The sequence below is a fragment of the Borostomias antarcticus genome, assembly GCF_949987555.1.
Source record: "Borostomias antarcticus genome assembly, chromosome: 5".
NCBI lineage: Eukaryota > Metazoa > Chordata > Actinopteri > Stomiiformes > Stomiidae > Borostomias > Borostomias antarcticus.
The window spans coordinates 32,366,447-32,378,946 of NC_140238.1; the positions used below are offsets into that span (position 1 = coordinate 32,366,447).

A 12,500-nucleotide genomic window follows, 5' to 3' on the forward strand; every position below is an offset into this window, starting at 1 on the left:
TTTTGCGATTAGTTAATCGCGGAGGTCATAATCGCGATTTCGATTAATTCACAATTAATTGTGCAGCCCTAATGGTGGTTCAGGCCCTTGGCTCTGAGACGCTGGTGTCTGAGAGGCCCACACTGTAACAGCTGAAGGACAGCGCTTGCCACTAACCTGCACTCCAATGGAAAAGCGGTTCACCCCAGCATGGAGGAAGTCCTGCAGCTTGGACGTCCCCACAGGGGTGGGGTTGACCTCCAGCGTGACCTCGGCCTCGTCTGAGAGACCCGCATGCCTCGCCACTGTCTCCAGGACGGCAGCGATGGTGGAGGGGTGGGCCAGGCTTGGGGTCCCACCTCCAAAAAACACTGAGGTGATGCTGTAAAAGATAAGAGGTGCTACAATAAAATGTCGGTTAGCAACACCTAGAATTTTTACAGCTCACTTTTCTGGCCTCCGGATGAAACTTTTTTTTGCTTCTCTCTGGAATATGTAGGGGTGGGACCTATGCCCCCCCCCCCCCCCCCCCCACACACACACACACACACACACCCCATTGCTCTCTGTAAAGCGCATTGTGTTGCCTCTGTCATTATCTCAGATTTCATACCAGGACACTTGGCTCAGCTGTAACAGTGTCTCTGTCTCCTTCTGTAGGCAGTCGGACATGGCAGCGTTATTGTCAGACCGACTGATGTACTTGTTGAAGTTGCAGTAGGAACATCGCCTCAGACAATAGGGCCACTGTAAAAAGAAAGGACATTTCTCAGGTCTGAGGTGTAAAAAATAAAAAGAATATATATAGGCTATATATATATACAATTCAATATGTATCTATCTATCTATCTATCTATATATATAGATAAATATATATAGGTATACATAGATACATATATATATAATTGTATTATTATTATTAGTAGTAGTAGTAGTAGTAGTAGTACAGTAGTAGTAGTAGTAGTAGAAGTAGTAGTAGTAGTAGTAATAGTAGTAGTAGTGGTAGTAGAAGTAGTAGTAGTAGTAGTAGTAGTAGTAGTAGTAGTGGTAGTAGTAGTAGTGGTAGTAGGCCTAGTAGTAGTAGTAGTGGTAGTAGTGGTGGTAGTAGTAGTAGTAGTTATAGTAGTAGTAGTAGTAGTAGTAGTAGTAGGCCTAGTAGTAGTAGTAGTAGTAGTAGTTATAGTAGTAGTAGTAGTAGTAGTAGTAGTAGTAGTAGTAGTAGTAGTTATAGTAGTAGTAGTAGTAGTAGTAGTAGTAGTAGTAGTGATAGTAGTAGTAGTAGTAGTAGTAGTGGTAGTAGTAGTAGTAGTAGTAGTAGTAGTAGTTATAGTAGTAGTAGTAGTAGTAGTAGTAGTAGTAGTAGTAGTAGTAGTAGTAGTGGTGGTAGTAGTAGTAGTAGTAGTAGTAGTGATAGTAGTAGTAGTAGTAGTAGTAGTAGTAGTAGTAGTAGTGGTAGTAGTAGTAGTGGTAGTAGTAGTAGTAGTAGTAGTAGTAGTAGTAGTAGTAGTAGTAGTAGTAGTAGTGGTAGTAGTAGTAGTAGTAGTAGTGGTAGTAGTAGTAGTAGTAGTAGTAGTAGTAGTAGTAGTAGTGGTAGTAGTAGTAGTAGTAGTAGTAGTAGTAGTAGTAGTGGTAGTAGTGGTAGTAGTAGTAGTAGTAGTAGTAGTAGTAGTAGTAGTGGTAGTGGTAGTAGTAGTAGTAGTAGTAGTAGTAGTAGTAGTAGTAGTAGTGGTAGTAGTAGTAGTAGTGGTAGTGGTAGTAGTAGTAGTAGTAGTAGTAGTAGTGGTAGTAGTAGTAGTAGTAGTAGTAGTAGTAGTAGTAGTGTAGTAGTAGTGGTAGTAGTAGGCTAGTAGTATTTATTTATTTATTTTATAACATAATGTCCTACTTACGTGCACATAAAGCGAAGCCTCTTTTGACAGAGGCGGTGGAGGGGAGATTCCCCGTTCAGACACCGCTTTACTCACTTCTCTACTCACTTCTCTACTCTCTGCTCTACTCACTTCACCCCCATCCGCTACAGAGAAGCACCGACCCGGGCGGAGAGCGGGCACACGTGCTGCTGCTGTGAGATACTTTAGCATCACTCTCTACGCCGATGTGCCCCAGCAGTCAGTCTCTCTGTCTTTCTGTGCATCAGCAGTCAGTCTCTCTGTCTTTCTGTGCCTCAGCAGTCAGTCTCTCTGTCTTTCTGTGTAGTAAAAGCGGGCGAACGTCGACCAGTTGATATCTTCCGTTGTCATAACCGAGATTGTCTGACTGAAATCCCCCTGAACCGTACACGCTAGCTGCCTACACAAAACAACCGTGAAAGCAAACCGCTTCGGTGAGCTACAGCGCAATGTCGATATAGTTACTCTGTATGCATTATCCTATTCGTATCATGATAGGCTACAATGTAGCCAGCCAGCATGTGAAAAACGTAGCACAGTAGCAAGGTCACACAATATCTAGTCAACCAAATGTCACTCACTGTCACTGTTAACTTACATTGCATAGCTACAGGAAGAAAATAAATCCATTTCCTTTCAATGTGATACTGTGACCAGAAGGTGGCACTGTTTCTCTGACTTTAGACAAATGACGAGGCTGGCAGCAATAAACCTTATAGCCAGAGATTAAAAATAATAATCATCATCATCTGTGGTAACAGATAGGTCTATGTGAAAGTGAAAGTATGTGAAAGTACTTTATTAGTCAAGTCAAGTCAAGTTTATTTTTCAAGCACATTTAAAAGCACAGCCTGGGCTGACCAAAGTGCTGTACAAGATAATAAGATACATATACAAATCAATATGAAAACAATAAAACACAACAGCAGCAAGCAATACCAAACAAACGACAGCAAACAACAACAACAACGAGACAAAGCAAAGCACATTTAACCAGTAAAAGACTGGGTCGAAAAGGCTAGAGAATAAAAATGTGTTTTCAGCATGGATTTAAAAACTGAGATGGAGGAAGCACATCTAATTTCTAGTATTTATTACAGTATTTACATTGTGTTAATGTCATGGAAGGGATTTCTGATGAAGACCAAGTAGCCCACTGAATCAGTGGGGAACCATTAGTAGGCTAGTCCCGAAAGCCCTTTACAGGGAGGTAGATAAATAGGTCATAATATCTCTTATAAACCGGTAGGTGCAGCATTATATGCAGCATTGACTTTAGACATAATAGCTAAAGCCTGTGTTCTATATTTGGATGTATTGTGTAAAACTCCCCACAGAAGCAGGCTGAATAATGAGCTATTGAGCATCTGAATACCAGGGATAATACTGTCAAGTAGACTGACAGTGCTCGGGACCTTGAATAACCTTTTAGATTGCCATTCTTGCACTTTTTTCTTCAGCACTACATTATGCTCTTTGTCACTTGTTTAAGAAGGGAGATGCACTTGTGAGTTCTGGCAAGTAGTACTACATTGGCTTTTATTACGTTAAATGCAATTATCGTTAGTCGCTTTGGATAAAAGCGTCAGCTAAATGACTGTAATGTAACGTAATGGGTATGTATGTCTAACTTGTGACCTTGTTACACTGTATGGCTTAACATTATGTATAACATTACCTAATGTAACATTACATTAAGGCATAACATGACTATTGGCCAGCAAAACTAACTGCTGGGTTAGTTCGTTAGTTGAAGTTGGCTAGGCTGGTGTCTCCTGTCATAGAAATTGTAGTCTCATCACCTCCCTGAACCTTTCACATAGCTGTGCTAACCTAATTCATGACAGGATGACCTCCAGGAGGTCAACACACCTACGTTAATTGTCTACTCCAGAATAACCATCCTTTGTCCCATTGTCCCTGCAAGAATTACCGCCTTTTCTCATGTCACGTGTCTGTATTCTCGACCACTGTTGATGACGCCTGCCATTTAATATGATGTGTACAATGGGTTAGCCAATCACATCCTGGAAGTGTCATACCTGTGTATTGCTTGAATATAAGGCCGCGCAAGACCAGACTGGGGCACTTCACTTGGATAAACCACTCACGTGCGTTGTCCTGAAGTCCTTGCGCTTGTATGATTTCTCAATAAACCAGACTTAACCTGTTTGAGCGAATCTTGGCAAATCCTTTTTGACTAGATCAGTTAAAAATCTAATGCATAACATGACTATTGGCCAGCAGGTTGGGCCTTCTTCCTTGCTGGGTTAGTTAGTTAGTTGAAGTTGGCTCGGCTGGTGTCTCCTCCTCCGCAGATGAATCAGGTGTCGGATACAGTATCTGTCTAGCTGGACCAACGCCCTGCCAACATGACCGTGGGTATTCTCGGCAATAGCAGAATGAACTCAAAGAGGTCAATGCATGTTCATCAGTATTACAGTACTTAACTACAGCCTCATGCCCTCTGGGAATTTTCCAACTAATATAAAATGGTAATGAACCTTGTGACTAGCTCCTTCCCACTCTGTGTCGTCAGCTGTTCATATCCAACCAACCCCGCCCCTTTTTTTTTACTCTTGGCTCTCTGCTTTCTGTCTCCCACCTGTGCCTTGCGGCATTCTCTATGAGCCTGTTCTGCTACTACTGTGCTTGTTATATGATCCACTTAAATATCATATTAGAGACTAAAGGGATAGCTTACACATAATGGCCTACTTAGCACTACCTAGCACTTGTCCTACCTACCACGTAGGCAACTTCTCTGTAACTATTTGTGCACTCTCCTGTTCGTCATGTCTCTCTTATGAAGTATCTAGCCCATGTTTACTGCACTGTAAATGTTCTTAGCCAATAGACAACGTTTTCCAGGAGTTTGCCAATATTGCTGCATTAGGCCATATTAATTATAGGCCTAGGTGTTTTAAAAAGGCGTAATGCACACGTGACTCATGCATTTGAACTTTCAGGTAGAGGATTGCGTTGCATCGTTTTGACCATGGATGTAGAACGGTTTTGACGGTTCAACTTCAGGCTATCGTATACGCAATACTATAATATAAATAGCCTATTCGAAATAGTGTAGACCTGTATTGCGACATATGTGAGGTTTGAGTATGCACTTATTTTTGTAGGCTGTACAGTTTGCGGGTTGTCAATGTTTACTTTACCATATCCGCGCTGCGCAGATCCTATTACATCATAACCCCATCGGGTTTCTTCTCCTTCCTGCACAGAAGAAAATGGCATCAAACGAGAGTGAGTATCTAATATGGTTCTTTACCTATCATCGCCTGGATGCCGTTAAGAGCTTCCCAGTGTGGGGCTGTTTCTGAGTTTTATCCTTATAGTTTCCAGTAGGACCCCACTCATCCGAACTTCAGAGATCCGAACCTCCCGGTCTACCGGACAGGCTTAAAAAACTTATTTTTTGTTGTTGTTGTTGAGCCTGCTATCTGGTTACTGGTGGGATTTTCATTACAGTACTGTAGGCCTACTTGCATTTAAATCTGTCATAATAAACATGTACTGTATCCTACTGTGACCTACATGTTGCCTGTAGGCTGTAGCTTCTGTCACGTTTCATTTCTTTGTAACTTTGTAACTAAAAGGTTACCACTCCTTGGTAGCCAGAAAGCGCGTCAGCAACCTGAAGCAGAGGAGCAACGAGTCATTTTTCGTTCCCAGGACTTCAGGAACACAGACGTGTTGTGAGCATGTAGATTAGCCTACTAGACCTACTGTATTTGTTAAATAATAGCCTACAGCCTATAGCCGTTAGCCTACATCGGTTGTTTTAGAGACTTTCCTTTAGGCTGCAATAGCCTAAGACACGACAACTTTTCTGTCATTTCATTTATTTATTTATTGATTATCATTTGCTCTAATTGTTCTAATGTTGGGTTGTTTTTAGGCTATACCATTTTCTTCTGCGAATACAGTAGCCTATCGATGCAGCGTACGCCTCATTTGAGAATAAAGTAGGCTACTGTATTTGATCAAAGCATGCACTCAAGTGGAAATTCGTTTATTTTATTCTAGGCTGTAGGCCTATTATAGGCTAGGTTGTATGAGTTTAGTTGGCTATTTGATTGCAATTTTGATGCATTTTCACAAGTAAATCGGTCTATTATGAGTCTATATGAAACAAGTATACCACTTATTGAATTTGGTGCATTTTAACATACGTTTCAGTCATCCGGACATTTCAGAGATACGAATGACCTTCGGTCCCGTTGGGTTCGGATAAGTGGGGTCCTACTGTATATATAGTTTATTTTGCACAAATATTCATATAAAATAACAACAACAATTTGATATAAATTGAGATGTGTGGAGGTGAGGTAAGAAACCCGAAAGGGCTTATTTTAAAACCTCATCCAAAAAAGCAAAAATCATACAAATCTGATTCAAAATATGGCAAAAAATAATAATTAAATGACAACAATTATTGGTGTAGCCTAATCCTTAACAATTATGATGCAACATGTGATAGGCTAATGTGTTAAGCCTTATCATTACTAGTCAAGTGTTAATTCGTGTTCATTCTCATTATTTGAGATGTTTCCATAGGACCTGTAACTCATGAAAGAAGAAGACGGAGCTTGGATCAACCCCCAACTTGTAAGTTCAAAGAAAATAGTTCTGGTGTCTAGTTTATCAATATACAGTAAAGCTTAACAATATCATATTTATGTTGATTTGCAGTTTCTGCTGAGCTAAGAGTCCTTCTCTTCGGAAGAAGTGACCCTTGTCAATTTTCTCTCACAAACTCAATTCTGGGGGAAGAGGTTTTTAAGAATGGGACCACCAGCATTGCACAGTGTGTGAAACATAGGAGGGATGTACTTGACAGGAAGATCGTCCTGGTGAACATTCCGGATCTCTCTGACTATGACACGTCACCGGTGGCGTTCAAGAAAGAGTTCAAGAGGTGCGTGACGATGTCCTCTCCTGGTCCACATGCCGTTCTCCTGGTGCTCGACCTCTGCAACATCTCACCAAGCGCCTTAGGCATCCTGCAGCTTATCACGAAGCACTTCGGGGAAGGCGTCCTGAGTCACGTGATGGTGGTGGTGTGCCACGAGGGGGAACACCAGGATTCTGTTCTTGAGGAGAGAGTCAAGCTGAACAGAGACTTCCGGGAGCTCGTTGAGAAATGTGACCGGAGGTATCACCTCTTCAACGAGAAGAAGGGCCGGACAGACGAAGGCGTCACGAGGGAGCTCCTCGGAAAGATTGACGAAATAGTGACGACAAACGGCGTCTTCTACACTAATCTGGACTATAAGGATGCTGAGGAGCGAATTCGAAAAAAGGAAACGTTCCTGTGGAAGCGGATGGGGGCGAAGCTACTGAGGAAACGCAAGGAGCTTGAAAGCAAATACGCCGGCGATGAACTTCACAAGATGGTTGTGCAGTACGAGACGAGCGCAAGACTGGAAAACAGAGAGAAGGCTGAGAGGGGTGTTGCAGAGGTGCTTGGGTTCGCTCTCAGGGTAGTAGATTATGCCGCAGCAGTAGGTAAAGGGGCAGCTGTAGGGGTGTTATTTGGAGCAGCCATGGGTCTTGAGGGCATAGCGTTGGGAGCAGTTGTAGGTGCGGTTATGGGGGGTGTCATAGGTGGAATTCCTAGAGCAATATGGCGCCTTGTCAGAATGCTACTGCATGATTACGAAATGATACGCGTTATTCATACATAGACATTCAATAAAACGAGTCACTAGGCACATTATCAAGATACATGGTGTATGAAAGGGAAATGGCCAGAATAAGCTAAATAGGCTGCTTTTGGGAGGGGACCCAAGACACAAAACAAATAGCAACAGGTAGAAACCACAGAAAAACAAACATAACATACTCCAACACCCAAGAAAAAGACAGGCCAGTGGCAGTTGGGTGTGACGCAGGTTTCAAGAGTTCAACCCATGACAGGAAACCACAGAGAGCTTCCCCTTCTGCCTGTCTGAAGACTGTGAGAGGCCTGCTGCTAGAAGAGACTAGGCCAGGCTAGTTTATTTGTATATCACATTTCAGCAACAAGGCAATTCAAAGTGCTTTACATTTAAGCAATAAACCACGAGAGGCGGTGTGTTATAGTGATTTTATAACAGCTAGGGGGCGTTGTTAGTCACGACGCGAAGCGGAGTGCCTAAAACCCCCCTAGCTGTTATACAATCACTATAACACACGGCCTAGAGTGGTTTATTGCTTTTATACAACAGTTACTACAGCTATTAGTGTAAAATAGACACACGGCAATGTAAAATATTAACATTTATTCAAAACGAAGCATCATTCCCTCAATTCCGCCGAGCAAAATAGTTCCCCTAACAAATGGGTTGCCAAGCAATAACAACAACTACAATGCATTGGATCAAATGGGAGGCGCATTAATACTGAAAATGGAATGATATGCGGTCTCAGGTGTGTGTTATAAAGTATTTTAACACGGCTTCCAGCCAATCAGAATCAAGAACCAGAACTAACCGTTGTCCAACTGCCACTAATTTAGGGGTGAAAATTGACTGTGACCTAAAGATGGACAAACAAATTAATGCCGTAGTAGGAAAGAGTTTTTTCCCGCTCAGGAGGCTGTCCAAGGTCAAACCTTTTTTATCACGCTGTGTTTTTGAACATGTAATACATGCTTTTATGACTTCTCGTTTCGATTACTGCAATGCTTTGTATGTTGGTGTCAGTCAGGCCTCTCTCTCTCGCCTGCAGTTAGTCCAGAGCGCTGCCGCTCGCCTGCTAACTGGTACACGTAAGCAAGAGCACATTACCCCGGTACTGGCTTCGCTCCACTGGCTTCCTGTGCGTTTTAGGATTGATTTTAAAATCTTGCTGTTTACTTTTAAGTGCCTAAATGGCTTGGCACCCATCTACCTCTCAGAACTGCTGGAACCCTATGCTCCTTCAAGGTCCCTCAGGTCCTCTGATCAGCTTCTCCTGGTTGTCCCCAAATCCAGGCTGAAGCTCAGGGGGGATCGGGCTTTCGCAGTGGCCGCCCCTAAGCTCTGGAACGAGCTACCCCTGCATGTTAGACAGGCCCCCACTCTGCAGGTGTTTAAATCACGCCTCAAAACTCACTTATATTCTTTGGCGTTTTCCTGACATGGCCTAAGAGACTTGTCCTTTTTTCATGTGACATACTGCGTATGTTTTACTATGTGTTCTTTGTGTATTATTGTTGTTTGACTTGTACAGTACTTTGGTCAACTTTGTTGTTTTTAAATGTGCTCTATAAATAAAATGGTATGGTATGGTATGGTTGTATAAGAGACGTTAAAAGCATCAAGACAAAGTGCAAGAAACACATAAAAGGTCATATAAAATGAAATATAAAAAAAATGACATTATAACAAAATGCAGATAAAATAAAATACAGGAATAAAAGCTACAGTAGAGGAGGAGAGGGGGTGTAAATGTCAAGACTTCTGCATGTTTTGTGATATGGTGTGGGATATTATAGTAAAATAAATGTACTAGGATGTTGAGGGGCTTTTTGGCTTTTTGGGAGAGATCGACAGAGCGTCAAAACCCAGACTTGCAGAACTCGAAGATTGCAGACTTCAGATTTTTAGCTTTGCTCAAAAAACCTGTTGTATTTTAGCTTTAGGAGTTATTCTCTTTTCAATTGATTTTGTATCTAAAGCCTTTCTTCTGAAGTAATGACAACTTTTCTGCTGATAAAGAAAAAGACAAAACACCTTTGCCTTGCCTGATCCTTCTACTTCTACCATCTCACTTTAAACCTGTTGGGTGAGTGTTGTATTTTTTTTTAATACATTCCTGACCCAGGGAGAGGTTTCAAACCTTTATTTATACTCGTAAAGCCCTGATGTTTCCCTTATTTACAGTGTTGATGAGTAAAGATTAGTACGTAAGGGACAGTGGCTGGATAGGAGGCAGGTGGCCTCGCTCCAACAAATCCTTCCCCAGGGAACCCCTCCCAGAGCAGGGAGCGAGGAGCGTCCGAGTTCGGGACGGTCCTACCCCTTAGAGGGACACGCTGTGATTTAGACCAAAGCAGTCCAGAGAGTGGACTTACGGTTGAGATTCGGCTGGTCGATCATTCCCAGAGATCAGAGAGGGAATAGTGCCCCAGACACACTGGTGTGACACGGTTAAAAAGTAATCTGTAGGCTACTCACTAGGGTTTTGAAATAAGGTTTACCAGAGTCATGTTGATCTCACCCCACCTGTAAGTGAACCTCCAGTTAATAAGGGGCCAGTTGTCTCGTGAGCCAGACGAGTCGACTTCCGGCCCGGACTGTCAACTACGTCTGGTATTCAGATGCAGAAATTTTGATGAAGGAAGTTGGGGAAAAAACGGGCGGATATCCTGGCTCCGAGACTAAGGGGCCAGGGGTTCACACAGCAAGCACTCCAGCTGATTTGAGTCTCACTGAACTAAGAGCGGAGGATCCAGCCCTCGCCCTCTGGGGTCTCGTAACGTGAGCGTAGAGCTAGAGCCGGGTGGCTGCCTGAAAAAAAAAGGTGTCACACGCGTCACGTCACGTCCCTCCACTTGCAGGGGGACAAGTACAGCATCCGTATTAGAAGATGCAGTGAATTTCAAATGCATAGACTTCAAGTGAAAAAGAACTTCGGGAGAAAAAAGAAACGGTCGAATCAATAATTTATTGAGCCTAATACAGGGGTTGAAACGTAAGGCAGTACTGAAATCAGAACAATGTGCATTGACCTTTTATAACCTGGCATCTGGCCAGGAATCACATGACAGAAACTAACATTGAAAGACAAGCCCATTAAACACTTATATGGTCACAAGTCTCTTGAGTGGTCAGTTCTTGGTCAGCAGTGGTCCCACAAGGATCAGTTCTAGGGCCCCTACTTTTCAGTCTGTACATGTTACCCCTATGCGATGTCATGAGAAGGAACAACATTAGCTACCATAGCTATGCTGATGACACCCAGCTCTACATTTCTGTGACACCCCTCGACTACAGCTCAATTGACCGCTTGACAGAATGTATTTCTGACATAAATGTGTGGATGCCACAGAACTTGGACAAAACTGAAATATTGATCACTGGCGAAAAGAATGAAGGAGATATACTATCGGTGTACTTAAAAACACTGTCACTAAATGTGAAATGCCAGGCAAGAAACGTAGGTGTCGTGCTGGACTCTGACCTTAGCTTTGAGGCCCATATAAAGAATGTAACAAGGACCTAATTTTATCACCTAAGAAACATTGCCAAGGTGAAACTTTTCCTCTCCCAGACACTGAAAGACAAATGGACGTTTTTATTACTAGCAGGTTTGACTATTGTAACGCTCTCCTGTCTGGACTACCAAAAAAGACGATTAGTCAACTCCAACTGATTCAAAATGCTTCTTACAAAGACCAGAAGGAGAGCTCGCATCACACCCGTTTTAAAATCAATGCACTGCACTGGTTACCTGTCAGTTTTAGATTTTTAAAAGGACATTTAAAACAAAATGCAGGAAAAATAAAACACACAGGAATAAATAGGGTAAATAAATGTTGGTTCGCTTTTGAAGTTTTGTTTCCAGGATTCTTGTGTCAAAGCACAATTATCTGAGAGCACAGACAGCAGCGCAGCCTGGTCAGACTTGACGGTACAGGTGCGGCCGGCTACAGGTACGGCCTACAGGGAGGAGCCTCAGCTCGAACTGCGATTGTCTGAAGGCACAGCTTCCTTATCAACAGAGCACACCGGCACAGAGCTGAACATACGTGGTTCAACTCAGTTCACACGCTCTGTCTAGAAACTAGGAACACACTGACGCCGACGCCGGGTGACAGACTGACCACAGCGGCATCTTGCCAGCAACAAGCGGACAGGTAGGTCAAAGGTCGCTTGTCTGACCCGCATTGTGAGCTATCTTCTGATAGTTGCCCAGTACATATTGTTATGAATATATTTACACCTTTCACCTGTGCTTCGAATTTGACTTTATATAGTTTATTACTGTACATAAATGTTTCATATTATAGGTAAATATAGCTTTTGATTACAACTAAAGTATACAGGGAATAGAATATTAATGTCATAAATGTAACCAGTAGTAGTTGTACAGTACATCCCATAATATTATTGTAAGTACAGATTTGTTGCTGCTGTTGGTTCTTGTGTAACTTAAACTACCTACTTTACCTGTTATGCTACATTCTTCTTCTGCATCTCTCCTACATATCACATACACGGTCTCTCTCTTCCTCTCTCTTTCATTCCCACGCACACACACACACACACACACACACACACACACACACACACATGTTTCACAGTACGTACTTTATGTCATATCCTGTCTTTTGTGCAATTAGTTGCATACGTTGGAATGCTGCTCTAGTTGCTGCAGCGAGGTCATGGACACAAAGACACATTTTTGAGAGAGTTCCTGAATGCTGTTCACACCTCACCTCCTGTTTCTCAGGAAATAGCTTGGAAATAGCTTGTTACAATATACCCCTCCATGACCATTCGAGAAGAGGCTCTCTTAACTGTGTTCCACTTATTTGAATCACCAAACAGTAACATGGCAGCTATGAAATCTTTCTTTCTCTTCTTCTTCTTCTTCTTCTTCTTCTTCTTCTTCTTCTTCTTCTTCTTCTTCTTCTTCTTCTTGTTCTTG

The 12,500-nt window shown here is 42.4% G+C and overlaps 2 protein-coding genes across 2 annotated transcripts in view; one reads left to right on the forward strand and one right to left on the reverse strand.

Annotated features, from left to right (window-relative positions):
* rsad1 (radical S-adenosyl methionine domain containing 1) overlaps positions 1–651 on the reverse strand; it is a gene marked incomplete at both ends in the record, with an annotated part of 2,118 nt that extends 1,467 nt beyond the window's left edge. The window contains 2 exons of the mRNA XM_084439121.1: positions 157–325; positions 593–651. Of these exons, the coding sequence (XP_084295247.1) occupies positions 157–325; positions 593–651 (228 nt within the window). The remainder of the gene's footprint in view (positions 1–156; positions 326–592) is intronic.
* A 5,545-nt stretch (positions 652–6,196) lies between these two features.
* LOC311309800 (GTPase IMAP family member 7) lies at positions 6,197–9,409 on the forward strand (the record flags this gene model as incomplete). The annotated part of the gene is made up of 3 exons (XM_084439122.1): positions 6,197–6,206; positions 6,429–6,491; positions 6,576–9,409. The coding sequence occupies 3 exons, from the start codon at positions 6,197–6,199 to the stop codon at positions 7,568–7,570; spliced, it is 1,068 nt and encodes a 355-aa protein (XP_084295248.1). The 3' UTR covers positions 7,571–9,409.
* Positions 9,410–12,500: the final 3,091 nt, after the last annotated feature.